Source organism: Musa acuminata, chromosome BXJ3-2 (genome assembly GCF_036884655.1).
Source record: "Musa acuminata AAA Group cultivar baxijiao chromosome BXJ3-2, Cavendish_Baxijiao_AAA, whole genome shotgun sequence".
In the NCBI taxonomy this organism is placed as follows: domain Eukaryota; kingdom Viridiplantae; phylum Streptophyta; class Magnoliopsida; order Zingiberales; family Musaceae; genus Musa; species Musa acuminata.
Genome location: NC_088350.1, coordinates 22,583,158 through 22,609,704, shown reverse-complemented (window position 1 = coordinate 22,609,704; position 26,547 = coordinate 22,583,158). Strand labels below are relative to the sequence as shown.

General features: G+C 36.6%; 3 protein-coding genes across 4 annotated transcripts; 1 reads left to right on the top strand and 2 right to left on the bottom strand.

Moving 5' to 3' along the window:
• Positions 1-141: 141 nt before the first annotated feature.
• LOC103970101 (uncharacterized) lies at positions 142-2,936 on the bottom strand. Its single transcript, XM_009383746.3, has 2 exons — positions 2,508-2,936; positions 142-527 (listed from the first exon to the last, which is right to left on the bottom strand). Exons 1-2 carry the CDS (start codon positions 2,802-2,804, stop codon positions 258-260), a joined length of 567 nt encoding a protein of 188 aa, XP_009382021.1. The 5' UTR covers positions 2,805-2,936; the 3' UTR covers positions 142-257.
• Positions 2,937-3,430: 494 nt separating this feature from the next.
• On the bottom strand, positions 3,431-7,057 carry LOC135631711 (superoxide dismutase [Cu-Zn]). The gene is made up of 8 exons (XM_065139488.1): positions 6,942-7,057; positions 6,448-6,534; positions 6,209-6,310; positions 6,002-6,097; positions 5,848-5,879; positions 5,675-5,750; positions 3,854-3,907; positions 3,431-3,691 (listed from the first exon to the last, which is right to left on the bottom strand). The coding sequence occupies exons 2-8, from the start codon at positions 6,521-6,523 to the stop codon at positions 3,669-3,671; spliced, it is 459 nt and encodes a 152-aa protein (XP_064995560.1). The 5' UTR covers positions 6,524-6,534; positions 6,942-7,057; the 3' UTR covers positions 3,431-3,668.
• A 7,416-nt stretch (positions 7,058-14,473) lies between these two features.
• On the top strand, positions 14,474-26,349 carry LOC135631710 (choline/ethanolaminephosphotransferase 1-like). 2 transcript variants are annotated; one of them, XM_065139487.1, is made up of 20 exons: positions 14,474-14,608; positions 14,884-15,020; positions 15,786-15,795; positions 15,888-15,938; positions 17,250-17,327; positions 18,598-18,673; positions 18,758-18,780; positions 18,870-18,970; positions 19,975-20,069; positions 20,224-20,292; positions 21,579-21,648; positions 22,879-22,942; positions 23,014-23,054; positions 23,153-23,237; positions 24,762-24,824; positions 25,053-25,111; positions 25,228-25,280; positions 25,587-25,659; positions 25,743-25,788; positions 25,884-26,349. In XM_065139487.1, the coding sequence occupies exons 2-19, from the start codon at positions 14,884-14,886 to the stop codon at positions 25,762-25,764; spliced, it is 1,170 nt and encodes a 389-aa protein (XP_064995559.1). In that variant the 5' UTR covers positions 14,474-14,608; the 3' UTR covers positions 25,765-25,788; positions 25,884-26,349. The 2 variants fall into 2 exon arrangements, with proteins under 2 accessions (XP_064995559.1, XP_064995558.1); XM_065139486.1 differs by lacking the exons at positions 14,474-14,608; positions 15,786-15,795 and having other exon boundaries at positions 14,885-15,020.
• Positions 26,350-26,547: the final 198 nt, after the last annotated feature.

Genomic DNA, 26,547 nt, shown 5'->3' with positions numbered 1-26,547 from the left:
GACAGGTAGACAACTCGGGTACCCCGAGAGTTAGTCAGGACGCACTCGGTCCATTCATGAGAAAGCTGTGATTCTGTCCAAATAGCGCAACAGAAAAACAAAAAAGGCTGCAAAGGCTTCCATCCAAATGACAAAGGAGGATAAGTTGTAGGAGAGCATTCTTGTTATGCTCCAAGTAATTCTTTCACACTCAGGGATTGCATGTCTTGGATCACAAAACAATCACCACAAAGATGTCTCCATCATATCATATGAACCTACCGCCCTGCCATCGAGTTCATCCGCAGAGTTACTAAGTGTATGGCAGCATTAGCGGATGAGAAGGCTCCATGGAAGCTTTCCTGGAATGATACCATCTCCAAATCCTTTGCCATCTTCAGCAATATTTCGCCCAGGTCTGACTGCTGCTCCATCAAGGACTCATAGTATGAGCGTGCAGCAACCTTGCTGATCTCTGCATTAGCAGCTTCGGGACAATACTCGTCGTCCAGCCACTTGTGAAGAGTTACTCTAAGCCATTCTGATTCCTGAAGAAGCACCACATAACTGAGATTTATTGTGCTAGAACTGACAAGCAAGTAGTAGAAATAATGGATAATGAAGCACATCGAGGTCTCGGGTGCCAAGAAATGAACACTTCTATATGTCATGATTGATTGGTTTACCAAATAGTCTAGGAAAATCCAAGTGTGAATTGGAACATTTATAATTAAGATCATGCAACTTTAGGACTTAAATATAGTAGCAAAAAGCGTGGCACATTAGTGTGATGGATTAACACATTTAAGTATTCCAATACATTATCATCATAGTCAGACTATGAAGACCCGGATCGTTCATCTGGTGATATAGATAATTGTCTTCATAAAAAACATAAGTGTGTGATATAAGAACCTAACCTTCCATATGAAAGGTTGATTCCTGCCCTTTATCACAGTATCTGGACCCACTCTCCCATGCATAGAGACAAACATGCAGATGAAATTTCTTAACATTTAGTGACTGAATATAATGCACTTCCAGGCTCCCATTCGCTGGTGCCAATTTCAGGCTTCCTAATAGCATCTCTTGTCATAAGACCTCTCTATCGTGAAGTGAATCAAATAGCTGAATTTGTTGTATATAATTATTTGAACATTATAAAACTTTGTCAAATGATAACCTGATTCACAATTCCACTGTGAGTTGCAGTGCTGTCACCTTATTGCTGCTCCACCGAAGGTGGACGATACACCCTATAAAGAGGCCTTGTCACTAACCAAGAACTAATGCTTGTCAAATTTTGATTGCTTTACCAAAGACTAGAACTCTTTCCTGCCACCGTAGAATCGAGAAAATATATCCCACAACAGGAAAAAACCCACAAAGTGAAAAGGCTAAATTACATGAATTGTCCTTCAACCATTGATGTTGTTTTGAGGTGGTCCTAAATTTTTTTTTTGACTTAATAGTACTGTAACAATCAAATCTTTCATTTATTCTAATATAATCAAATCAAACCTAAGTTCTCTGGTTGGCTTGGATCAAATAGTCCATATGGCAGAATAAATATTTTGTTTTTCCACGATAGAGAGCATCTCAGGACATCTTCGGTAACCATGGACTAGACCTTCAGGGAGTTGCTTGAGGAACTTTGTAAAGGTGGAGAAGGCATCAGTGAGAACCACTTGCTTAAAGCTCTTAGAGTTGGCCTTGGTGGCGCTGGCCCTCCTTGATGAGGTGGAGGGGGCCAAGGCTGTTACTGACTCTGAGCTTGTTGTTGTCGTGGGTGAGACAGACAAGGTCGGAGGAGACGTAAGAGTGGGCAACGAGGGAAATGATGAGCAAAGTAGCGATCTGCTCCAATGAGGAAGAAAATGCTCTCCTTTTAGGCAATGAGGGGTGGCTGAGGGGGATTTTGCCTTTGCCATTGCTGAACGGATGGCAATAAAGGAGACACGGATGAGCGAGTAGACATTTCTTGTGTAGTGGTCGAGCTAGGTGAACAACTTCTTGAAGATGGTGACAAGGATGATGGCGAAGACCAGACGGACAAGGTTGTAAGGACACCATCTGACCTCCCTTTCCCTTCCCCGTCCTTCATGTTTCTGTTACCCTTCTTCCTACTGGTCTTCTTGTCCCTCGTCTTGTACAAAACCTCCACCGACCAAGTCCTCTTCTTTTGCTTCTGCTCCTAATAATAGAATTCACTTGACGTCGCTGATGTTGCATTGTCAGAGGCCTGGTAGCAATTGTGTGCTACAACTAAGATGCCCTTCGATCTGACCTTACTAAACAAAAGTAGCGTGCAGGACACCCCGCCGCCGCTCCCCTCCCCTCCCCAGTTCTAAATATTTGACTTTTAAATGGTTCTAACATCTAAAAGTTCCTTCAAAGCGGTAAGATCAAAATTGCTTATTATTCTTCTTCAGCATTCCACGTTCGCTTCCAGTATTTGAAGAATTGTTCGACTCGGCACAAACTGAAGACAGCAAATAAAGAATCAATAGGAAGAAACGAAGGCGAACCTGTAAAGCGTTCGAAGGGGTCAACCAAGCTTCGGGGACCCTAAGTTCCTGGACCGGGGCTTCCTCGGCCTCCTCCTCATCCGGGGGTCCAGCGGCGGACGCGGCGAGACGGAGTGGGCGAGGTTGGGGATTTGGGGCGCAGAGCCATCGATGGGTGAGGAATTGGGGCTTTCGGTAGACGACGCCGCTTCTAAGCTTGGAAGCGGAGGCGAATTTGGTAGGCGGAGAAGAGAGAAGCGAAGGGTCCTCTACGGGCGTCGGCGAGATGCCCATCGGGTGCAAGATCCAGCATCCCATCCCGATGAGCTCCGAGTTGAGGACGTTATGTGACACCTATCAGCTAATAGTGCGAGTACTGATCGGTGAACATCGGTTGGCCCCACCCTTGCTTGTGAATGGCGGTGAGAGATTTTGGGATGGGTTTTCATTCATCGGTCGATCCACTAAGTCCTGCACCGCTCTAACGTAAATATTTCCTTTGGAATTATAATTATCATCGGCATTAAAGTACATGCATACGAGTAGTTTGATGCATTTGATATGCAAGCATGTACTAATAGCTTGCAAATTTTAAAAAAATAATGATAATATTTTGATTTGATGACCCAAAATCAGAATTTATAATGGCACGGGTTCTAAGTATTACATTATGATTCCTCATCAACCCATGTTCCTTTTTGTGGCTAGATAAATATAAACAAGTTCATGATTAATAGTATAGTCTACTCAAAAAAGAGTCACTGATTGAGATTTCAGAGTACAATGGCTCTGATATGTCTTAAGAGAATTAATTCATCGGACTTTTAGAGCATAAAGTAACCACTAAGATAATGTACGATAAACAAAAAATAAGAGAGCCCATCAAAATATATCAGGTTTAGAACCACACAAGCACTTCGCCATATGCTGGCAGCACAAACAAGAAAGGCAAAGAGGAAGCAACATCACATAATAATCGCAAAACGAAGTTAATGCAAAACGCACCTCACTGCTACAGCATAAGTATACACTGCATAAGTTTGTTGCTTATTAACCATAATAATGCTAATAAGGAAAAGGAAGCATAGGAGTTCCAGGCTAATGCCTCTCTTGATTAATTGTGCTGCAGAGCATAATAAAGCATTCCCTCCACTCACAGACTACTGGAATTCTACAACTAGCTCAACCTTGGAGTCCAATAATCCCTAGAAAAAGAGCCAATTGGAAAACAAAGAAAGTTAATATAAATATAAAAATTAGAGGTATAATTTGAGATCGCAGTTTGCAAAATTGGAATGAGCAAGGACATGGATAAACAAATAGACAAGAAAGAAAACAGCTGAATCAATTAGAACAGTAAAACTCACCGCAGGCAACCCTTCCACCAGCATTTCCAGTGCTTTTGCTCAGCTCATGTCCACCTATAAAAGAGCACAAAGCTTGTCAGAGCAAATTTGCTCACTATACCATATGTATGTCAGATGGAATTCGCATTCCTTCTGACATGAGCTGCACCATGGGAGCAACATTGCCGTGGCTCAGTCCAACCAAATTAATACACAATATAACAAGCAAACATGTCAGACCGCAAGGTGCATGGAGCTTAGCCATGAATCATAAAGGGATCCTTTGATCTTAGATAGGTAAATTTTCCCTCATATATATGTGTCTACATGAAATTTGGAGCTATAAAATATAGTAAAAATAAGACATGATTCATGGGGCTGTATAAGACATAATCACAATGAAGAGAAAACATCAAATTCCTTGTGCAAGATAGGCACTATATAAAGAGGGCATCGTCTTGGTCTTCCATCTTTCAAGTAAATGCTATAAATCGCTAACCTAGATATATATCTATAGATATATGGGAAAATTTCAAGATCTGAAGAGTGACAGTTTAATAGCACGTGGTATCAACCAATTCCAACAGTAAACACTCATCCATAACGGCATAATTCAAGGCTGACAAAAAATTGACTGATTTATGGTCCTTACAGCATAAAAATGGTCAGCATCAATTAGAACCAATCAAACTCAACGAGTTTGATGATTTTGGCGAATTGCATACTTAATAGCCTCTAGAGAAGTAAAAGATGAGGCCACTTCTATGTAAAAAAGAGAAGAAGGAACCCCATATAAAGCAAAGAAGATAAAACTTTGTTATAATTGCAAAACAAAGAGGATGCTACCACTATTGCATTATCAATTCGTCACAGTTATCATATTTATCATCGCCACCAATGCTGCAATTTTTGTTGCTCACAAAAAGGTGTAAGGATGAGAAAGGCAATAAGACACACTAGTTTGAGGAAACAAGGATGCCACTAACAATATCTAAAGATGCAGAAATTATCCAAGATCACACAGGTATCCTCTCCAATTAAAATATATTTGTCTTTATTTACTTTTTAATTATCTAACATTTTACCAGCATGGTGATCAAAGGAACAATGAAGTCATTCAAACATCAATTATTTAAAATTTTATATTCCATTTCTGTGTTTTTTTTTTCAAAATATATAATATTTTTAAATTTCATTAATTTTATTATTTATGTTTTGTTATTTTATGATTTCATATTTTATTTTTAAAATAATCATTCCAGTCAATCCTGACAATCTAATCCAACAAATGATTACTTCGACAATTAATTATCATTACAAATATGTGTCCTAGAATCATATTAACAAACATTTAACCCAAAGAAAGAATTAACAGTCAATGATTTTCATCCCATCGATGACAGCTCTGTGCAAAGTAGAAACATATTTATGCTATGTTGCCTAAACAGGCCTAGTTGCTACCATTGTGCTTGGTTAAAAATCACAATGGCAGGAGAAAGTAATTATGACTTATTACTGCTATTGCCTATGGTCACTCATGCTCAAGTACAAGTGTCATGCCAGCACACGCTGTTCTTCCAAATCAGTGCTCAAAACTTGTCATGAAATGAAAATTCATTCATAATCCTATACCAAAGTGTTTGAGATGTTTAAGAAGCAAAAAGGAGAACAAAAACATGAGGTTTATATTTTCTTCTAGTGCAGCAAAAAGAAAAAAAGCTGGAAATGATATACAGAAACAATCATTGTTCAAACATCAAAGTAATATCAGACGATGCTTTACAAAATGGACAAACTATCGACCATGATATTAACATTACTGTTTGAAAAAGTAAATATTACCTTTTCCAAGATCATCAGGATCAGCATGGACCACAACGGCTCTCCCGATAATCGAATTTGGTCCAGAGAGGGGAATCTGCAATGTAGAACAATGCCGCAGACTTCAGTAAGCAAAATATGGATCGTTTCATTTTGAAGAATATTTTTAAAAAAATGTAGATGCAATACATCACCTGGTTATCAACTTTGGAAATGGTAACAGTACCTGAAGAATCAAATCTAATATATTAATAAACTAATACATCCAGAACATTCACCATAGGCAATGACTGCCCAGGACATACCAACTTTCTTCTTGATACAGATAATAAAGAGAGTATTAATTACCATCCTCCCCAGCAGTCACATTCCCCAGATCACCAGCATGGCGATTGTCATCTTCAGGGGCACCGTGTTCCTTCCCAACAGGATTAAAATGTGGCCCTGGAAGACAGAAGAACATCAGGAGAAGCAAGAAAATGTAAGTACTTAATCCTAAGACTTATTTTAAGTAAGATCATTGATGTCCGATAGGAAAAAGGAAATGGTCATTACCAGTTGACATGCAACCATTGGTGGTGTCACCAAGAGCATGAACATGGAAGCCGTGAAGTCCAGGCTTAAGGCCAGAGATGGATCCAGTAACTGTGGTTGGACCTGCAACAAGGGTTCAATCTCCCGAAATAAGATCTGGTTCCCAAAGCAATATCGACGGAAATGACAAAAGAAAACCATAAACCTAGCTTTGAAAAAGACTAGCACGGAGTTGACAATGAGCCCACGAAATATCTCACCATCTCCTTCTTGGCTGAAGTAAATGGTGCCCTTAACATCCTCACTGCCACCAAGAACAACAACAGCCTTCACCATTTTCTTGTGTTCTGCACATCAGGAAATCCAAAAACAAGGAAAGGGAAAACATCATCACACAAGCAAATGAACACAATCAAACCAGCATAAACGAACAATCGATCAACCACGAACACATCATATCACGCCAGGATGTTAGAATCGCAGCTATAAAAGCGGCAAAAACCGGAGCCGATAAAGTCAGAAAACCCCAAGTCCGAAGAAAACAACCAGATCGGGAAACCCGCTGAAAACCAGTACTGGTCGAACTATAGAGAGAAGAAGGCGAAATCTCCGAGGGACCAGATTCACCTCACGCGACCCCTTCGATCACAGAGAAGAACCAGATCGAACAAAAAAAAAGTCGATCGAACCTAAAGATAAACAAGGTCGATCGAAGAAAAAGATGAAGGCGACATCTGCAAGAGATCGGATTTACCTCAGGCGACCCCTCCGAAACGAGAAGACGATAACGAGAGGAGGAAGACTCGAGAAGTGGTGTGTGTTTTGGGGGGGTCGGTGGTACCGGCCACCATTAAATATCGGCAATAATGACCAAAGAAGAGGATAAGTTAACCTCATGGTGAGAATAAACGTACATTTCTCTCCAAATATTAAGGATCATAATAAAATAAAATAAAAACTATTTATTTTTTATCATTATAGTTTAAAATAAAATATTATTATGAACTATATTTTTAAATAATTAAAAAATAACAATAAATCTCCTAATTAAAAGACATCTAAAGAGCAAATACTTTTGACCACTACTAATTATGATTCATATATAGCTAATTTCAGTTTAAAACACAAAAAATTACAGATAAACTAAATATTCTTAACATTATTACACTCAAGAGGAGAAATTTTTAAATATTATTATTGTTATTGTCAATTTGAGTGTAATTAGCCGTTAATTAATAGTCAACTAATAAAAGTTAACCATAACATCATATATATATATATATAAATCCCTAATTGTACAAGATTATATACATTGAACTTAGAGATTGAGGGTAAGTATGAACATTTATAAATATAAAATTCTATATGACTCTAATCATCCATCTATAGGATCAAAGGGCATTGTCGCAGAAATAAAAAGCCTGGGAGGTGAACGCACCTGCGGTAATCTCATCACAATTCAATACTGTTGTGGATCCACCGATCAGCCCTCGTGAAACGACTGATAGTGGATTTCAGGTGTGAACGGAATCTCCAGCTACCTCCAGTGTGCCCTATCGAGAGTGATGAGAGCAAAGACCTAATCATGTTTTGTATGCGCCCTCGGATGTGTGTGCAGGTCAAAACAAATGAAGAGAAGTCTTTGGCAGAAGGCAATTTGAAGATGTACGTTTGTATTGTCGCGTTGTCTCCGATGACATCAATTTTATATTTATGTTTAAGTATGAGTACAAATTAGCCCCATATGTGTAGGATTATTACATAAAATGCATCTTTGATGAGATATTGAGAGAGAAAATATATACTATTGTTGTGGACTTGAATGTCATCACCGAAGTGTTTACCGTAGAATAAGTAGCATGATGATGGAGAAGGGAAAGAGATCGAATCGTTTTGTCCATCACTTCTTGATTGTTGGAATGATGGACCGATGATGATGATGATGACGAGAAGCTTTAGGCTCCCAACTTTATCTTCCATGGTCATCTCGGAATCGAGTAGACTTGGCCATCATTTCAAAATCATTCATTTTTATACTTAAATAATTTTATAATATAAAACTATTATAATTTTATTTTTTTTATTTTAAAAAATTAATGTGCAGCCATAATGACTTAATAATGAGTATAAATGTGTAATAACATAACTAAAAAATCTGCTATAAAATTAAGTAAATTTATAAATATATCAAATATGATATCGTTACCTTCTTTGATGATCTCTTTATTTCGTTTCATTACCTTTATCTAATCATGGGTGCATGCTTGAGCTTCCACTAATTCCTGATGCTCCATCTGGTTTCATCTAAGATTCATCCTCTTACATTAAAGATTAGCTCGATAGTTACCGTCGATATCAAAGTTGTTAGTATTTGATCCGTAATCTCTATTAGTATTAAAAAATTTTATTACGTATCGTACCTATCGTTTCATAATAAGAAACTCTATACCTATAGTGTTATCATGAAACTCAAAAGAAATTGTTATATACATATTAAGTTTCAAGTTTGAGCTTGATGATTTCCTTTTTTTATAATCTTTATACTAATAGTTTTTATCCTTTAAAACTTTGTCACTCTCACTGACTGACTTGATGAATAGATTTATAAGTTTGGAAGATATCATGTTCTATAGTTAACATTATAATGGTCATATAAGTTATTAAGCAATTTTTAAATATCTTTAATTTTATCATCAATATCAATATATACTCTGCACTTTCTTAATAAATAGATATATAATCACATCAAGTCATCTAATCAAATATAATGATAAAAAAAAACACATGCAACTAAATAAACTGATGGAAATTCAAGAAAATATTTTATTCATTTTAATTTCATAGCTATTATTATCATATTTAAATCATTATTATTTTTATATTCTTCAATTGCACTAACAATATTAATACAAACAACTCAAAGAAATATGTAGTACAATACTAAATAAAGCGTATGTTGTCTTATTAAAAATTTAAAAATATTTAAAATTCTCATACATATTTGAACGTTATGGATGCGTATAAACTTATGATGGAGATATGAGTATCACCAATAATCTAAGAGGACATAGGGATCTCTAGATCGCTATATGAACCTAAATGCTTATGGAGGGTATATTCTATATTCTATTTTCCTATTAGATTGTGATAGGATTTAAGCATGAGACATATTTGTATTGGCATTGGGCTTAAACTTACATGAGATCATCAAATGGGAATGTCATGCACACATCTTAAAGTACACACAATATAAGATCTTAGAGAAGACACATATCTCCATCCTATATATCCCTAACCCTCTATTTTCTATGAGTTATATGACATTCGAGATATTTGTCTTTGATGGGTAAATCAATTTACCCATATCATTTTTTATGTTGTTCTTTGGGATAAAGGGATATACCATTCTAGTACCCTCATCATTAAGAGGGCTTCCCATTGCTACCTTAGCCCCCGTAGTTTGTATGCTCGTTGTCTCTACCAAGGATATAATAACAAACGTACCCATCTTAAGAACTATGTCACTAGGCATGTGCTCCTCATGTGGGATTGAAACCAGCATCAAGGCCAACGATACCATTGTCTTCTTCTACTTTGGTGGGTAAGGGTTCTCGAGCCTTTTTTGACTCAATTATTATTAGTTAGCCCTGATACATAGGCTATGAAGGTGACATTCCTTAAATCAATTCTAATAATGGTTGATATTTCTTGCTCAGTCACAAGTTACTTATGTTGGAAAATCATGGGGGGCGACATCATATGCGCAGCGGAAGAACAAGAAAACAAAAATCCCCGATTCCCAAAAAGATGTTCGTCGTCGTGCGAAGATTGGTGCGCAGAAATCCGCAAAACACAAAACTGCGTATAGAGATTGTGTTACCTAGGGAGATCGTATATCCCTGTTTCCTTGCAGATCCTTAGGAGAGGGTGAAGAAGGTCAAGCGTCCTCCTCTCTAGCGGTAATCCACACAGCAGGGTTGCGACGACGCTCCTCAAAACTCCAGGCCTACTCTGAGGTGGAGAGGGAGAGGAGAATAGGAAGGGCAAGCAAAGACTCTAGCCTATGAGGCTGTGAATCCCTCATATTTATAGAGATCCCGTGTCAAACCCTAATGGGTCCTTCCCTAGTGGGTATTGGATCTGCATCCAATAAGACAAGGGCTCCGTCGGATATCTCATATCCGAACCTCTACTCATCGCAATGCCTACCATATGTGTGTGACCCTCTAGGCCCAATATCGAGCTGGTCGTGAGTCATACCTGTCAGAACTCCTTCTAACTCAGTGAATTATTATCTCTGTAATAATTCACTCGACTCATCGACTACAGACGTACTAGGCCACTACGCCGTAGTCCCCAAACGATACAGGGGAATCCAATCCATTGGACCTGTCTGTCCTTAGTTACCATGTACCTATAGTCCCTCATCCATCTAATATCCCAGAGACCGTATATCGAGCATGGTGCTGTCAGACCCATACGGTTTCTACTCAAGTCTCGCTCTAATCGGATTCTCTCGGAGAACTCTTTCTCTCTCAACCCGAATGACCCTGGCCAGGGATTTGTCTGAGCAAGAACACATGGGATATTCCTCTCATGACGCCGAGAGTGGATGATCCTCTATCGACACTCAATAGCCCTCGTAAGGTCGACTACCACTCCCAATGACCAGCTGTACTAGATCTGGGACAGCCAAACCTATAAGTCTGGTATCAAAGAGTGGAGCACTCATACAGGACATCCTTGGTGTCTCAAGTCTAAGGACCAAATACACCACTAGGACTACGGAATCGCTGTCTGACAATAAGGCATCATCAACCATCCAGCATTCCGTAAGCGGATCAATCAGTGAACTCATTCTCCAATGAGCACCTGTACTGTATCCCTAGTGTCCCTACACGAGCAGCTATGAGACCAGCTGCATCCATCATATGGACGGGTATACAGCACACCAGTCTATCCGGTTATCACGATGTCCCTCTCGAGTAACCTATGACCGGGATTATTTAGGATATGTGTTTAAAGGTGAATCGATCTCATTATCGTGATCTCATCACGATCCGATTCCCATTGCACAAATCCAAGGATATCACAATATATATATGCACATATGCAATAGTTATAAAGTGATATACGTCAAAATATAATAAGCAAAAAGATTCTGTATCAAGTCACATTCTGTATCAAGTCACATGTATCATCACTCACGTGATTGGTTTGCTGGGCACCTATGACTAGCAACTTAGTCATTGAGGAACCCATATCAGGGTTACCCCCATCAAACTCCCCATCTTCATCGGACATGAAGAAAGCTTGTTAGACATGACATATAAATAGAATAAAACATAATTCAAGATAAATATTATAATCAATTTAGAAATATATTACCAAATAAATATTATAGTCAAGTTTAGAAACGTTTACTTGCTAATTAGACATGACAACTAAAGAGAATATTTTTTTATAGAAATGTTTATTCTATTCTAAATTATCGAAACTTGAACTCTCAAGAAGGTCTTTTCACCTGACATAACATATTAAATTGAGCATTAGAGTTGAACATATTAAATTGAGCACCTACGCTATATGTTTTGTAAGGATCACTCTAATGAATATTGGACAATCAAATCTCTCTTAAACATGTGAGAATTTTACCATCGATCATGTCATCTCATGAGTTCGTGTCGAAGCTTCCTACGATGACATTTTTTCTTGGTCAAACATAAGTTTCTGAATTAGTCTTGCACAATACACTTCATTTAAAAATGAACATTAACTTCATAATTCCAAGCATGCCAAGGTTTAGAGAAATGAGGCAGATTAGATTAAATCTATCATGTCAAATTGATGATCAAAATTGATAATGTTTTGACATTTGATCGATAGTTAATGGATTTTGTCAATAAATTGTCAACTAACAAATGGTCCATGTAGCTTAGCTATTGAAGAAAATTAACAATCAATAATAAGAGAAAATAATAGTAAGTCCCCATAATAGGATAAAAGAAAAATACTAAATTCATCTCCTGAAAACAAGTGAATACTAGTTTTTATTTTTTTCATGGATAGTTCAACTATTTTTATTTTTTTTTCCATAGCTTGACAAATGGATTGCAAACAATTCAAATAAAAAAAAATTATATACTGATACCACGTTTTTTTAGCTCGAGTGTGATTATAAAAATGATTATCGGGGATAAAAAATCGTATCCTTAAATATATTATTTTTCTAGTGCTTAATGGCAATAAAAAATCGATCCTAAATTATGACTTATTATTGTCGCAAAGAAAATATATCCTATAGATATTTCCTTCCAACTAAGATGGGAATGAGCAATTTCTCTCTTCTCATCAACGTATATGACAATATATATATATATATATATATATATATATATATATATATATATATATATATATATATATATATATATATATATATATATATATATATATATATATAAACAAGAGTGTTTTAGAAAATCTAGTGCAACTTTCCTTAATTTTTGACCTATGATTTTGGATCAATTCAATGTATTATTACATTTGATTAATTAATAAAATATAACAAATATTACATTTGATAAAAGTATAAAAATATAATATTAAATAAACAATTAAAAATATAACAAAGTTCTATAAAATGAAATAAATAACACAGAATAATCATACAGATGATCATAATAATAATATAATGTGTATTTTAAAATCAATTTGATGAAATGTAAGATTAATTAAACACGAATGTGATTATAGTGATATATCAAATAATAAAATAATAATATTTTAGTCAATATATTTATAAAATAATTTAAAACTTTACATAGTAGAAATAAGAAATAATAGTGTAAATATTTTAACTTAAAAAATATTAAAGAGCAATTTACCTTAGAAAGGCCTCCACCATGAAAACAAAGATGCTCGTCCTTTATTACTGATTTTAGCCATCCAATTTGAAAGAGTATGTCATAAGGAATCAAATCGAATTAGTTAAACTCAATCTTCTCCCTCATAGATCACTTTTTACCTTTTATTATTATTGTTGGTGTAAACAACTTCAAGCCGTGGCCTCGGGGTCGTCGCGGCTTGGTTCGGGTCCGGATGATAGGGGATCTCCCTGGGACGTTTCCCGAGATTGTTGAGGCGGTCGATTGCGTTGGTCCGATCGGGACGGGATCATCGTTTCCACCGGGAGAGGACCCCCCGCCTGTGCCTTTAGTGGACGACCTCCGCCTTCGCACCTGTACAAAGGTCGGGTCGGGGAGCTCGACCCGACCCCTCCGACGATCAAGTTAGTGGATAGTCGTAGGGGATTTCTTTAGCTAAGTTCTGTGTGTTCCTCTCCTCTACTCTCCCCTCGGAGCGTGAGGGTTTTTATAGTGAGAATTACCGTTGCCTGATGTGCTGGCCCGTAGGGAGCATGATCGTATTTCTGGTAGCGTTTGACGTTGCCATTGGCGTGGCGTGAGGGATCAAACCTGAAAAGAGCGTTAATGCACCTCGGTAGGCGTTTCGGTCCACGTTGACCAGGTGCCTCATCAAGTCAACAGAGGCGTGATACTGATGCAGCTGATGTCACGTGAGTCTTATCGTAATTATTACCCTCATCAATTATTATTATTATTATTTTTGACTCATCCATATGTCACTTTATCAATTGAGGAGAAAGAACGGTCGATTCAAAAAAATTAAAATTAATAATTTAAATACGAAGAGAGAGTTGAGATTAATAAAAAAATCTACATTAATTTCTCAATTGAGAATGTCATCCGATATATATAAAAAACTAATTATGGAAGATTTTTTCGATAAATCGCAGAAGATTGAACAGAAGGAACATAATTAATGAGGCAATGCATGCATGTCATTGTCAGGCATCTCAATCGCCTTCACCGACCTGCGTGAGGATAATAAAAGCCTTTCCACAATGTTCCATGATGTGGACTCGAATGGACTCCCGCGAATCAATTCCATTTATTCGCATCAAACGCCACCTTTCTCATCCCTCTTTGGGTTGTCAGAATTCGAGTTGGGATTTAAGTAGAGTCCGGCTCGCCTGTCTCGGACTCACCACCCACCAGGGAATTTAAGAGGGTGAACGAGTGGCCAATGAGAAGCCGAGGGCGAAAGCCTGTGGAGACTTTCCCTGTACCCTGAATCCATCGACGCAGGAAATCCTACCCTCCGCACGCTACGAGGTTGGTACAGTGGACGGTCTATTTTTTATTCATCAATTTTCGTACGCCCTGCGGCATTATAATGTTATCATAATGCTTTATTGTTTCCGCCACTTCTCGCTCTTGTTTCGCTTCTTTCCCGATCTTTCGGCCACCCCCTTCTTAGGGCGTAAGCAACGAAAGGAAAGAAGATCCAAGCCTCGCCTATCTCTGCGGTTCCCCGGCAGCCCGATCCGCGTCCAAGGTGCCATTCGATGTTCAAACCCATGCTTTCTCTTTTGATCCGACCCGTCCTCGATCTCATCGGCTATTTCTCTGTTATCTTTCGATCTTCGCATTCTGTATTGGGTTCGACCGTTGTTCTTGCTTCCTGCGGTGCCTGCTTTTGTAGGGATTGCGCAAGAGCTGGCAGCTTGGTTAATCACCTTTTCAAAATGTCATCTTGTTACGAGTTTCTGGATTGTTTTATTATTGATGCGATCTGGTATATAGGTTGAATCTTTCTGTGCTAAATGGCAGATGGGATACATCGGCCACCATGGGGTGGCGACGTTGCACAAGTACAAGTACAGCGGCGTGGACCACTCGCTAGTCGCTAAGTACATCTTGCAGCCGTTCTGGAGCCGCAGCGTCACGCTTTTCCCTCTTTGGATGCCGTATGTTCTCTTCGCCAACTCTAATTAGTTCTCTCGGGCTGCTGCTCATTTTATTTATATGCATGTACCTTAACTGGTCTGTGAGTGTTCCTCGGTTAGTATATCAAGAACTATGCATGTTTTCGTTGTATCTTTTGGAATTGTGTTGTCCATCGGATGTGTTAGGAGTTGTTATTGGATCGAACAGAAGTTTCCCTCTTTTGTGATGTGATGCCATCGCCATCAAGGTACCATTTTAAGTCTGCTTTACACCTTTAGTAACCTTGGGCCTGTCTTGCTAAACTTTATTTGCTTGGTGAGTTTTTATATCTTAAATACAAAATCCAGCAAGATAGATGCACTTTGTTGTGATATTCTGATGAAACCTCGTCTCTAGATGCCTTGGTTCGTTGGATATTATTCGATATTTTGTTCTATTACTGTTTGAATAGCAACTCCATCTTACTAGAACATTGGGCTAAAATATAAGCAACTAACTAAACAGCAGTAGCATGTGGAATGGATATTACTGGAAAAGAGTCAAAACCTGTGCATGCTTTGCAATAATATTCATATTGTTCAAACATATAGCAGAATATTGTCCAGTAGAGGTTGTTTCTCTTAGTTTAAAGGATGGCATGCATCTTACTAGATTATTGTACATTTCTTGCTAACTCACAAGTGACACATGTTATTGCATCGTTGCAATTGTTATGCATCTTTTCTAAGATACCACTGACACATTTTCTTTTATTTTTACCTTTGCATGTTGATATGCATTTCCAGACCAAACATGGTAAGAAGACAGTCACTCTGCTTCTTTTGTCACCTTCTTTGTGATCGTCTCATCATTGTCTAAGGGCTGCAATGCTGTTGCTTGTTCTGCAGATCACTCTTACAGGATTTATGTTTCTGATGGTATCCGCATATCTTGGCTATGTAAGTAGTTGTATCGGAACTTGCCTCGGATTTTTCTGTTCTTTTATGTTCCTTGAATCTTTTAGCTTCCACCAGCTGTTCTTATTCTTTTTCGACTTTGCTATGAGATATTGCCCTCAGTGGAATCTAGTAATCTAAACCATGACGTGTGATGTTGCAATGAAGAAATCAGGGTATGAACCGGTTAGAACAGGACAAAGATTAAAGGTTTTTCTTTTTCTTACATATACTGAATACCTAATTGGAATTTAGGTCGCTTTACTACTTGTTCAACACAGGTCTCGGTTATGCTTGTCTAAACAGGACTGAGGTTCAAAACACACCAACGAGTTCACGTTCACAGAGAGACTGTTTACTACATGTTATTTGCAAAAGAATAAGATGGTGGTCATTTTGACAAGTTCAGATGTTTCATGAGTTGGAAAGAAACTAGAGAAATGACACATTGATTAGACCTGGAAAATATTAGCATTTTGGCTCAGTTCGTTTCATTTTAGTTTGTTTTGCTTCTGAAAGTTCTCACTTGCTTCTTGAAATTTTGCAAATTTAGTTAATTGGATCAATGGTATCCACAACACTCGATCAAAATTCAGTCATGTTCATGTGTCATGTGAACACAGAAGAAAACTTAACCTATTTTAGTACTCTTGTCAGATACTAAGACGATAACTGTTTCTTTCTTTGCCATTCAACAAGACTGTTGAACTTCAGTATGTTGTGTAATAAAAGTTGTGATCGATTTAGCATAACAAGTTTTCTGAAAAATGAGGTTGTTAATTGGACTATTCATTATCTCGTTACGTACTTCGGCAACTTTAAGATAAGGGTGAAACAGTTAGAACATTCTAGGTTCTAGCTTCAAGCTGACAGCAAAAGTTTGGATTTATATTGTTATTAAGATTTTCCATATGGAACTTCCGAGTGCTGATTTTGCATCTCATTTCTTATATTACTAGTTTGTCGATTGGTTTACCTTGCTGAGTAGAGAGAGTAGTTTTTCATTTGGGGATTCTAATTGGTTTCTTCTTAAATCTGTTCATCTTTATCACTGATGACATTTGGCTTTGTGCATTATCTGGTAGCTGCACTGTATATAGCCATTTATTGCTTACTAGCATCCGATTCTGTTGTCCACAGAAACATGCTTCAATATTGAATTATGCTATATGTTTTGCTTGTAACACATGCTCTGGATGTTAACATAGATCTTTTGCCTTATTCAGCTTACACATCGTTTATGATTGTTTGTAGATCAATATCTTTTCCTTTTAAATTTTGCATCTTTTACATGTTTGTGTCTATTCTTCACAGGTATATTCGCCCCATCTTGATACAGCTCCACCAAGATGGGTCCACCTTGCTCATGGATTGCTTCTCTTTTTATACCAGGTTTGTTCAAGAATTTCTCAACCTTTTTCTAAAATGTGTATGTATTTCTCGAATTCTGCTATTGCTTAGTAGAAAATAAGAAATGTCAGTTAATAAGCTGTTTTGAAGTATTTGGTCTTCAAATTTTACTGGTGATTCGATGAGTAGAATTGGATTAAAATGTTAGTGTGCCAAAATGTTTAACATACTCATCCTTGAATTCAACATATATGAATATGAATTTCTTTTTTTTCCTTTTATATGAGACATCTTTCATATGAGACACATTGCATTAGGTGTGCCAGAGCAACCAAGCGAAAAAAAAAGACTGAAAAAAATGGGGATGATTGAAAGTAGAATTATAATTGAGAAAAAAGATGGATATCTGTGACATCTCCATTGTATTCATCCAGAAACTATCCCATGGTCACATACGTTACATTTGGCTGGCTTGGGTCACCAATTTGCTTGATGGTTTGGCCCAAAAAATTGGATACAAGTTGGTTCCAAAAAACTGGTTGAGAATTTTCTATACTGGGCCTTGGCAAGGTTGAAAATTCAGATCTTTCGTGGAGTTTTCTCACTTTGATAATTGGAGGATTTCTTTTTCTTTTTTTACGAATGTTTCTTTTTCTGTGTTGTATCTTCATTTTGTATTGGATGTTGAATTTGTATGTGCCAGTACCCTTTATCTTGGGAAGGTTGTCACCTTTGATTGCACTTTTGGTTTTTTGAGATTTGTAAACTTGACAATCGTGAAGCTCCAGATATTGCCATATTGCTCATTGCAAAATGACTAATATATGTTTTTGATCTTTTCAATGTTGGAATGGGTTGCCACTTGATTGTACAGTCAATTAACAAATTAAGCACTTCTAAAAAATAATTGGTGGTAAAAGAAAAATTAAGCTTATCAGGTGCAGGTTTCCAACCCTTTCTCAGTTGATGCCAATTTGTTGGCCATCAGTAACTCATGAAAGGGGCCTGCAGTGAGAACTAAAATGCCACTTCACGTATGTAGGACTTTTATTATCAAAATATCTGCAATTAACATGCTTCAGTGAATTGTGAAACCCACTGTCTATTGTTGTCTGCAATAGTCATTTTTCAATTAGTGCCAATGGTCTTTTTTGGTTTCTGTCTGTTCATGCATTGGTTATAGTGGAAACTTGACGTCATATAGTATAAACAAGTTATGTGAAAATTTTACATATATAGGCAAATCTCTTTCTTAAAACAATAACTTACTTGATTTAACTAATGCCTCCTGATTCAATGATGTGTTCTCCAGACTTTTGATGCTGTTGATGGTAAACAAGCTAGGCGTACGAATTCATCCAGTCCTTTGGGTGAACTTTTTGATCATGGTAATTTTTTTTCTTAAGAATATACCTTTGTCCTTGTTTATAAGTTATACTCATCTCCTGATACCCAAGACTCTGTGATCACAGGATGCGATGCACTTGCATGTGCTGTATGTCCACTCATCTTGTCCTCTTTTATTGCCTTGTTTTCCTGATACTTTGTTGTTACTTATGATATTGGTTTCCTACTTTTAATCAGTTCGAAGCCATGGCCTTTGGGAGCACTGCACTGTGTGGTAGGAACACTTTTTGGTTTTGGGTAATTGCGGCAATTCCATTTTACCTTGCAACGTGGGAACAGTAAGTTCTTCAAAGGTTCTCATATTCGTCATTGGACTTTAACTATTTCCTTTTGCTTTATATAATAAGTAAGCTTTTATATAGTACATTTGAGAAAAAAGACTTCTAACTTGTTCACCATCTGGATTCTTGTCATGTTTTTCCACGGTCAATTATTCCTATGGTGGGAGCATGCCTTAGAAAGCGGATCTAGATGTTGTTGCCAATGTTTTTCCCTCCCTCCTTTTTCTAGTACTTTCTGGGGCAGCTCATCATTTGATTCTCTATGCTTCTATTTACGGAAGGCTTTACCATGATATAGCAGTCATATTGAATGATGCATACCAGTCTGGTTATGGACTGCCAGGTTTTTAAGAGTATCGCTTAATATTAGTTGATTGATATAAACTATGGAGATTTTGGTCTGAACTTTATTAATATATGAACTAGTTTCAGTTGAAAACTGTGGTTCCTGGCTCTATAATGCATTGGACTGGTTCAAGGATTGGCTGATCCCTGCTCAATAATTTAAAGCCTGAGATAAGTAATCTTGTATCCCTAATTATTTGACCTTCCTTGTCTCAAGCTTGATGTGACAGCTGAAAAAAGCAGATGAATAGGAAGAGAAGGCTGGTGGCAATTTTTAAACAATTAATGGAAAAAAAGGAAGCACAATAAGAAAAGGAAGAGGAAAATCACTTTATTTTCTAACCATTTTCCCTCTTCAACCTGTTTCTAACAGCAGCCAGTATCATTCACCATAGAGAGAATACCAGCTTTGAATATTTGTAACTTATAGATCAGGTATATAGGGGACCGATTTATCTGTTGTAATAAGTTACTGTTGGTCTTCGCTGACCATATTTAAACTAACAATTTTAATTCTTTATTTCTAACTACTTTTTGGAATGTTGTTCCCCATAACTGTTGATATTTTCTTCTATTCTTTACTGGAACAATAGTTTAATAGGTTTAACTTTGGTAGTTCTATTTGCATTTGTTAACACTTCTTGTAACTTTTCCAGCTTCTTTACCAATACACTTATTCTTCCAATAATTAATGGACCTACAGAAGGCCTCATGCTAATCTATGTTTGTCACTGGCTGACATTCTTTTTGGGTATGTGAACTTTGAGTTCCTTTTACATAGAATTGAAAGAAATGAATTTTCTTTTTTCCTTTTTTCAGTTTATTATCAAATATTTTTAATATGGTGTACATCTTTCTTTCTCTAAAGACTCTAAACTGATGTGTGTTTTGTGTTCTTTATCCAGGAGCTGAATGGTGGGCACAAGATTTCAGGAAGTCAATCCCATTTTTAGGTTGGGTGCCATTAATTCCTGGTAATGTAGTCTGACACTAAGACTTCTTAAAAGCTGTTGTTTTTGGCATTTTGATAACAAAATGCCATGCCTTGAATCCTGCAGTTTATAAACTGACATTTCCACTGTTGAACAATTGAGTTTATGGTTCTACTGCAATTTGTATACATGGTTCTACTGCCATTTGGATACATCTTTCTATTTCTAGTTACCGTAATGCTTCATTGACTATTGTACATGTAATGGACCCTGTTGAGTTACTTTGAAGTTTTACTCCAGTTCTTTTCGTTACTGAGTTTGTATAGACTGGAACTAAGGTTAGGTACACTGAATAATGATGCATTAAGGCAAAGATTGAGAATTGGACGGAGGAATAAATAAATGGCTTTTCATGAAAGGACCTATAGTTTCAGCAATCTATCAATAAAATTTGATTATCATAGCTGAGGCTAAGGCTTTACTGTTGTTTTAATGTTTGTGGTAGCTGTGCTAAACTAATGTGATATAAACCAGAGTTAATCATCTCTCAGCTAATATTTGTGATAAATCATTTGAATTCAGCGATAATCCCATGATCACATAGATTGAGGATAAGACAAATGTATAATAGGTCTAGTCAGTTATACTTAAAATGACTGTTAAATAGGAATCGGTAACAAGAATAACTATAGTATCTAGTGAAAAAAATGTCAGTGTCGGAAAGTAGAGACAAACTGATATACAATCTGAGAGAACGAGACCTTTGTTTCTTCCTGTCTCCAGTTCTGTTCCATGTTTTCCATTTTTTTGTTAATTAATGCTGAGGCCTACTTGCTCCTTTTTGAGTCTTTGTAGTAGGATATCTACGCTTACAATTTAGTCATTTGAAGATTCAACCACCAAATATTTCAACCTTCTATCAATTGAAGACTATGGCTGAAACAAAAATAAGCTACCATTGGGAAATATTCCCAACTATTCGGTATCCTTTGTGTTTGCAGCATTAGACACCTATAGAATGAACAACCATCAATAAGAGCAGGATGCTTTAGATTTGTCAACACCACCTTACTATCGGAAGGCAGGTAGAGCATGTGCTATCTTTAACATCTACTGATGTTTGCGAGCAGTTCGATGAGAAAAGGGTAACAAGGTTGAGATAGGAAACTCAATTTATCTCTTTATTCTAAGCATCTTTGTCTTTAATATCCACTTCATTCTTTTTTTCAATCAATTCAGTCAATTTTTGGTGCTTTATGTATATATCATGGCATGCAGAATTGCCCAGTGTGAATTAATATTTTTTCGTTATTTATTGATTTTACCAGAGATCCCAGTATATAGTGTTGTGCTATTTATGATGATTGCTTTTGGTGTGATTCCAACTATTGCTTCCAAGTAAGTTTTCTTTTTATCATTCCTTTCTCAGTTTTTCAGTCTGAGTTTTCTGCTTGTAGCTGAGTTTAGTTGCATGTACAAAAGCAGACTTAATTTAGGGTCTGTATTAAAGCTGATTTTAGCTGTTAGTGTGGTTTCTTGAGGTCTCTTAATTGAATCAGCTTCTTCGTTTTACAGAAAATAATGCAGACAGGAACAATTGCTTAACCTTCTATTTTTTTAATCTAAATAAGAATCTAAATATGATAAGAAAACTCTTTTTTTTTCCTCTTCTTTTTTGTCCTTTTGTTTTTATTGTTGACAAAACCTACAGTCCATCAGATAATAACAGATCCTGTGTTGGAGATGAGCTTTCGGGCCTATATGGGCCACTAACCTGGTGTCTTGAGAATTCTGGTGAAATAGTCCAATCCTAGAGTGCTGAATTGTGTCCTGAGCTACAGCAGTTATCTGAGACCCTATGTCACAGTTGAATAGCACCATAAGTGAGATGTAAATTCGTGAAACAATAAAAGATATCTGCATTGTAATTTACCAAAAAAAAATGGTAAATTACTGGCTTGCGGCTGGGGTGTAATTTACCAAAAAGAAATGAAACAAGAAATGTTTGCATTCATGAACATTAAGGTAGTTTAGATGGATTGAGGAAAATCTGTTTTAGATTCTTTGAACATGTCTAAAGGTGAATTTTAATTTAAATGCATCTGTAAGACAAGATGAGCCAATTTGGACCGGAGGTATAGGAGAGGTGAAGGAAGAGAGATACACTGACCTGTAAAACAAGGTAAATCAATTTTCATTGGTGGTGTGAGGACAAAGCTTCATAAAACAATAAAAGTATATATATGATGACTCTTAATTTCACTAGTAATATTGTCTTCAGCATAGCTCAAATGCCAAAAATGATTAACATGTAGCTGGTCCTATATAGTTGGTGGTTTTGAAATCTTTTGGTTATCTGCTTATATTTTCAATAGATAAATCTACTGAAAGAACTGTTTCTCAATTCTTTTATCTTTTTTCATGCTCCTTATTCTATACTTGGTGGAGGCCTTTTCTCTTCCAGTATCCCTCAAAATATTTTGCTAATATGGTGTATTCTTGTGAATTTCAAATAAGCTGCTTTTGTACCTTGTGCTAATATGATGTATCCTTACTCCAAAGATTCTGCTTTTGTGGCCTCTTGTGCTGTTTAACGGCTGTAACGTTAATAATATGCCTCATTTGCAGCATCAGCAATGTCCACAAGGTTGTCAAAGCGAGAAGAGGAAGCATGATATTGGCATTAGCAATGGTAAGTCATATAATGTCAAATCTACATATATGTTGCAAGATTTCTCAAAACGAACATTCTCATTTTTGCAGCTATTTCCTTTTGGCGTGCTTTTGGCTGGAGTTCTTATCTGGTTTGTGTATAAAAATAATTGCTTGCACACTTTGTTTTCATGATGTAGTAGTTGACTTGAAAAGAACATTTTTGTAAAGTATCATTCTATCGTTGCAGGTCATATCTATCTCCTTCAGACATTATGCACAGTCACCCTCATTTGCTTATAATTGGAACTGGATTTGCATTTGGGTTTCTTGTTGTAAGGTCGCTAACCTTTTGCATACTCTAGAAGTGTCTTGTATTTTTGTTTCTGTACAAATATCAATAGATTATGAGCAGTTCGTTAATTATCTTTTATGATATTTATAAGTTCTATATTAGAGTTTTGTTTAATCAGTCATTTTCTTTGTGACCCCTTTCTGATGAGTTCACATGGATGCTTGATTATCTCAGTCCAGCTTTTGTTGGTCGCTCTTTTTCTTAAAATAAAATTAGATATATAATCTTTGTTGCTTCTGAAATTTCCTAGAGAAAAAAAGTCTCACAGTAGGATTAGGTTCTTCTCCGAGCTGATTGCAACCTTTTTATGTTGATTCATGTGAGCTTTGGATCTTACTTTCTGATTGTATTCTTTCTTTGTCCATACGAATATTGTCAAAAAAATATCATGTGTGCATCTATTCTGTGTAGTCTATTCTTAACAACATGGATATGGTGAGTCATTTACTTGGTTCATTTATTGAAAATCAGAACAACTATCAAAGCGGCATGCTTCTAGTTACTTTTTGCTTCATTTATCTATTCTCAACTTATCTTCAGAATAGTGATTACCAGGGTTTGTCTCTTTTTCTTCTTGGGGGAAGTGGCAATTGAGTGAGAACATCTTTTTCCTTGTTGGAACTTGTATTGTTAGTTTCTTTTTTTGGTTATTGTATTTTATTGGAGAAATGAGGATGATAGTTAGTCTCGTGTATTGCATGCAAATGAGATGACCAGTGTGCTTCAATTCTACAGGTGCAAATGTGTATATTCAGTTTCTTGCATGCCTGTCCCACTCAATGCAGAAGATTCAAGATAATTGGTGATTTTTTTGACATTTAGTTGCCATGGTCAATCAGTCATTAGGGAGAACCTCATCATGGTAAAAGATGGAAATGTGTGTTTCTAATGTGTCATTGGAGGACTATAGTTTCACAAGGGTACCTCATGTTGACTGGTTGCTGGCACGATACCTTGTCAAGCAGTGGTGCACTTTCTGGCTCTATGGCAAAAGAAAAACAAAGGAAACAAATATGAGATGAAGAGGGGAAGAAACAGAATGGTTAGCTTTAGCAACATGATGGAAAGAATTTACACAAATGTTGAAGTCTTTTTTTTTTCTTAGGTGAAATTTCTATATGAATATAGAATTTGGAACAGGAAACAACAACATGGAACCATTTCATGACACAATGTTTTCCATTTTATAATAAAGTGATTTCTCTAGTGGTGCAACTGGTCAAGATAGTATTGTTATTTTCCCTTGAACCATCATATCTACTGCTCAATGCAAAGTGTTAGGACAATACAATTTGGATACAAATGCATCTCCACCATTTCTTTTTTCTATGTTAGTATAATTTGTGCTGTAGAAATTCTTGTTCATGTTTTAAATGGTTCTTGACTTGTGTCTTATACAGACTTCCATGAATTTTGCAATTTTTTTCCTCTGCAATTTCTGGTATTGCAAAGCTTTGCTCCTGTTTGTATTTAAAGCATGAAGTTCTAATAAATTCTTTGACAGGGAAGGATGATTCTCGCGCACCTCTGCGATGAACCCAAGGGTTTAAAAACTGGAATGTGCATGGTATTTATCTTACACGTGAATCGATGTTGCTGCATGTTAGCTATCATTTTGGTCTTCATTTTCCTGTTTCATATATCATGCACCTCATTTCTTCTATGATCGTTGTAATTCTGATAACAATTCCTGGAACTGTACTTAACTATCTGCAAGTAGATTTTTTTAAAAACTTATTTGCATGTGCTTGGAAAATATCATGGAAATATTGACATGGTATGTCTCTTTCAACAGTCTCTATTGTTTCTTCCCCTTGCCATTGCGAATGCTCTCACTGCCAGACTTAATGATGGGTATGTTTATCCTTGAGAAAATTTAAATTTTGAACATTCATTTGCTTGATGTTAGAAACAGCCAAATAGTTTCCTTCTGCCCTGAGATTATCATTCTGTCTTGTCTTTTGCTGCAGAGTTCCTCTTATTGATGAGCGTCTAATTCTCATTCTGTATTGTCTATTCACAGGTAATTTGGTTTGTGTTTTTCTTACTTGTTAATGACTTTTATAGAGTTGAGCAGCTGTTCATCTTCTCTTTGCTTCCTGCTTTGTTTCTTGGTTTATGAAGAAAAATGAAAAACTTCTTTTTTGCTGTGCTATTGAATATGTTTGTCTTCCATCAAGTGATGAGCATGTAATAACTGGGGTCTCTGCTGTTACCGGTGACATATATGACTTTTTGTCTTATGTTCAGTTAATATTTTCGGATGTCGTAAATTGGTGCTATTTAATTCTTCTGACTATTCAGCCTCATGCATTTCTTTTTTGAACAGTGTTGCTTTATCTGCATTTTGCAACATCCGTCATCCATGAGATCACAAATGCACTGGGCATTTACTGCTTCAGGTTTGATACACTTCCCTCTTGATGATACTTGTGCATTAATAGTTCTCAAAACAGACTTTTCATTGTGTATCATTGGACAACAGGATAACCAGGAAAGAAGCTTAAAGAATTTCTCACATGCTGTTTGGGGTACATGTTCAACGTATTCGACAATGTTTTATTTTACATAATTTACATCATGATATTTCCCTTCTCACGTTTCATCTTCTTTGCTGGGATTTTAGGTGAAAGCAAAGCAACATGATTAGGTACAATTCAAAAAACACTATCACTGTTATCAAGTTTGCCAACAGAACATGGAGTTTATCAGATGATGATCACCAGCAATTGCACGCTCATCAATCAATCGAGAATGCGGATGTTATTCTGACAACATTTGGAGTAGGAAAACAGAAATATTGAAAGGGCAAAGAGATCTGATGCAGATGCAAAGCAAGATTTTTTGGTCAATGATGCCTTGCTGTACTTAAAGAATACATGGATTGAGTTTCTTGCTGATTGAACACAGATTGATGTGGCCCTATTGTTAAGGATTTGGTGTGAGAAGTTTTGTTGGTTAAAGTTGAAATCTGGTCAAAATGGGCAATGTTGTTTACTTTGGCAGACATGTTATTTTTCCAGTGGAATTTTGACCATCTGAACTTATGCTGAATGGTGAATTGGTCGACAGCAGGCTTTGTTTGGGTATATTTCTTGTTTTCTAGAACTGGTAAAAAAAATATTCCATCATAATTTTGATAGTTGTAACAAAATGTTTTTTTTTTGGAATTTTGAACACTATCTTTAATGTCAAAAACTATTGTCGGATTCTATAAGTTTCCTAATGTTCTGAAAGCATGGCTTGTGGGTCCCACACAAAATCAAAGCTCATCGAGAGAACACATCACC